This window comes from Agrilus planipennis, unplaced genomic scaffold (assembly GCF_000699045.2).
Source record: "Agrilus planipennis isolate EAB-ADULT unplaced genomic scaffold, Apla_2.0 scaffold414, whole genome shotgun sequence".
Taxonomy (NCBI): Eukaryota; Metazoa; Arthropoda; class Insecta; order Coleoptera; family Buprestidae; genus Agrilus; species Agrilus planipennis.
In genome coordinates this window covers 94,576-96,290 of record NW_020439224.1, presented here as the reverse complement: position 1 = coordinate 96,290, position 1,715 = coordinate 94,576, and the positions used below count along the sequence as shown (strand labels likewise).

General features: G+C 31.3%; 1 protein-coding gene across 1 annotated transcript; it reads right to left on the bottom strand.

Moving 5' to 3' along the window:
• Nucleotides 1-530: 530 nt before the first annotated feature.
• LOC112905544 lies at nucleotides 531-1,015 on the bottom strand (the record flags this gene model as incomplete). The annotated part of the gene is made up of 2 exons (XM_025978163.1): nucleotides 725-1,015; nucleotides 531-671 (listed from the first exon to the last, which is right to left on the bottom strand). Coding segments are annotated over exons 1-2 (345 nt in total), but the record flags the coding sequence as incomplete, so codon positions are not given.
• Nucleotides 1,016-1,715: the final 700 nt, after the last annotated feature.

Sequence of the window (1,715 nt, the reverse complement as noted above, 5' to 3'; positions counted from 1 at the left end):
GGATACCTAAAATCAGCCACTTCTTCTAATTTTTCGTTTCCTATTTTTATATTCGCTCTTTCCCTACTATTTCTTCCTTTGCATACCAGTATTTTTGTTTTATTTTTATTTTTATTTTCATACAGTACTGTTTTGTAAATACCGCTTCCATTTTATTTAAAGGTATCTCTAAGTTCTCCTTGCTAAATGCTAATACTGCTATATCATCTGCAAATCTAAGCATACTAATCTTTTGCCCTTGCACATCGATCCCTACAGTTGTACTGTCTTTAATGATGTTGATCGCTTCTCCGATGTATAGATTAAAAAGTAGCGGTGACAGTGTGCACCCCTGTCTGACTCCCTTCCTAATATTTGCTTCTCTACGTTGCATTTGTACTCAAAATTATATATGGGGCATCTAATAAATAAATAAATTAAATTAGTTGGTTCATTTTAATTCAAAATTGTTTGTATTTCTTTTAAAAGCTGATGTTTTTCGCATTATTATCTTCATAATATAATATAACGAAGTTCCAAAATAAATTTACCTTTTCTAAAAGATATTCGGTAACAGCGTTCTCAATTTCTGCCCTGGACTGTGAAAAGAAATCTGTAATCGATCTGTGGATGTGAAAATGGGGAAATTTGGCAAAAATGTAACGTAGCAGGAGGGCAACCAGTGCTCTAACCTGAAATACATTAAAATATTTTTGGTTTTTATATTTATCTAATATTTGCTTACCTCAGGATGAATTGCCAAGTACTTCTGATTTTCTCTGACAATGTTTACTTTTAGTTTGTTTAGTTTCCTTTGCTGACTGTCGGCAAGTACATCCAGGCTATAAGGTGCACAACCTCGAGGTACATCGCTGGCATGAAAATCGTGCATTCGTAATTCAAGTCGGTCAGGTCTATCTAAATTAACCAACTTGTACCGCTTCTCCATATTTTCAAATGACTTTTTGCCTTTAACAAATAATAAAATGATTATATTTAATGTAAATAATAGCAAGTTTAAATGACATGTAGTATTAATAAATGTCACTATAATTATAAAATGTACCTAGCGGTAAAAGAACAGGAATATTAGCATCCAAAATTATTGTAAGTTGTAAAAATCCCTGGAAAACCACAAAAGTTCATGAGTAAAAACTACTGCGATAATTAACAAATCTACAGCTGAGGGATGATATTTATTAGGGTGGTATTCACTAAACTTCGCAAAGCGATCATTATGAAAAAAGGTACGCACATGATGTCAATGGTTTCTAAATACTGTACTTTGGCGTAATTTTTGCTAAAATAAGTACACAGAATAATTTAACATATAAAAGCGCTCGTGAAATTACTAAGAAATGGAAGATATTTAATAAGTTTTAAGAAGTGATAATTACGTACAAAAGTACGTAGAATCTTATGGTACCAACAGTTTTTAGATGCAATGTCAAATAGGAACTTTTCGGCATAATTTTTGTTAATCTACGTATTTTATAAAATTATTTTAACATAAAAAAGCGCTCGTGCAATTACTGAAAGATGGAAGATAATTGCTATGTTTTAAGATGTGATAATTACGTAGAAAAGTACGTAGAATCTCATGGTACCAACAGTTTTTAGGTGCGATGAGAAATAAGTACTTTTTGGCACAACTTTTCTTAAAATACGTATTTTATAGAATTATTTTAACATAAAAAAGCGCTCGTGCAATTACTGAAAGATGGAAGATAATTGCT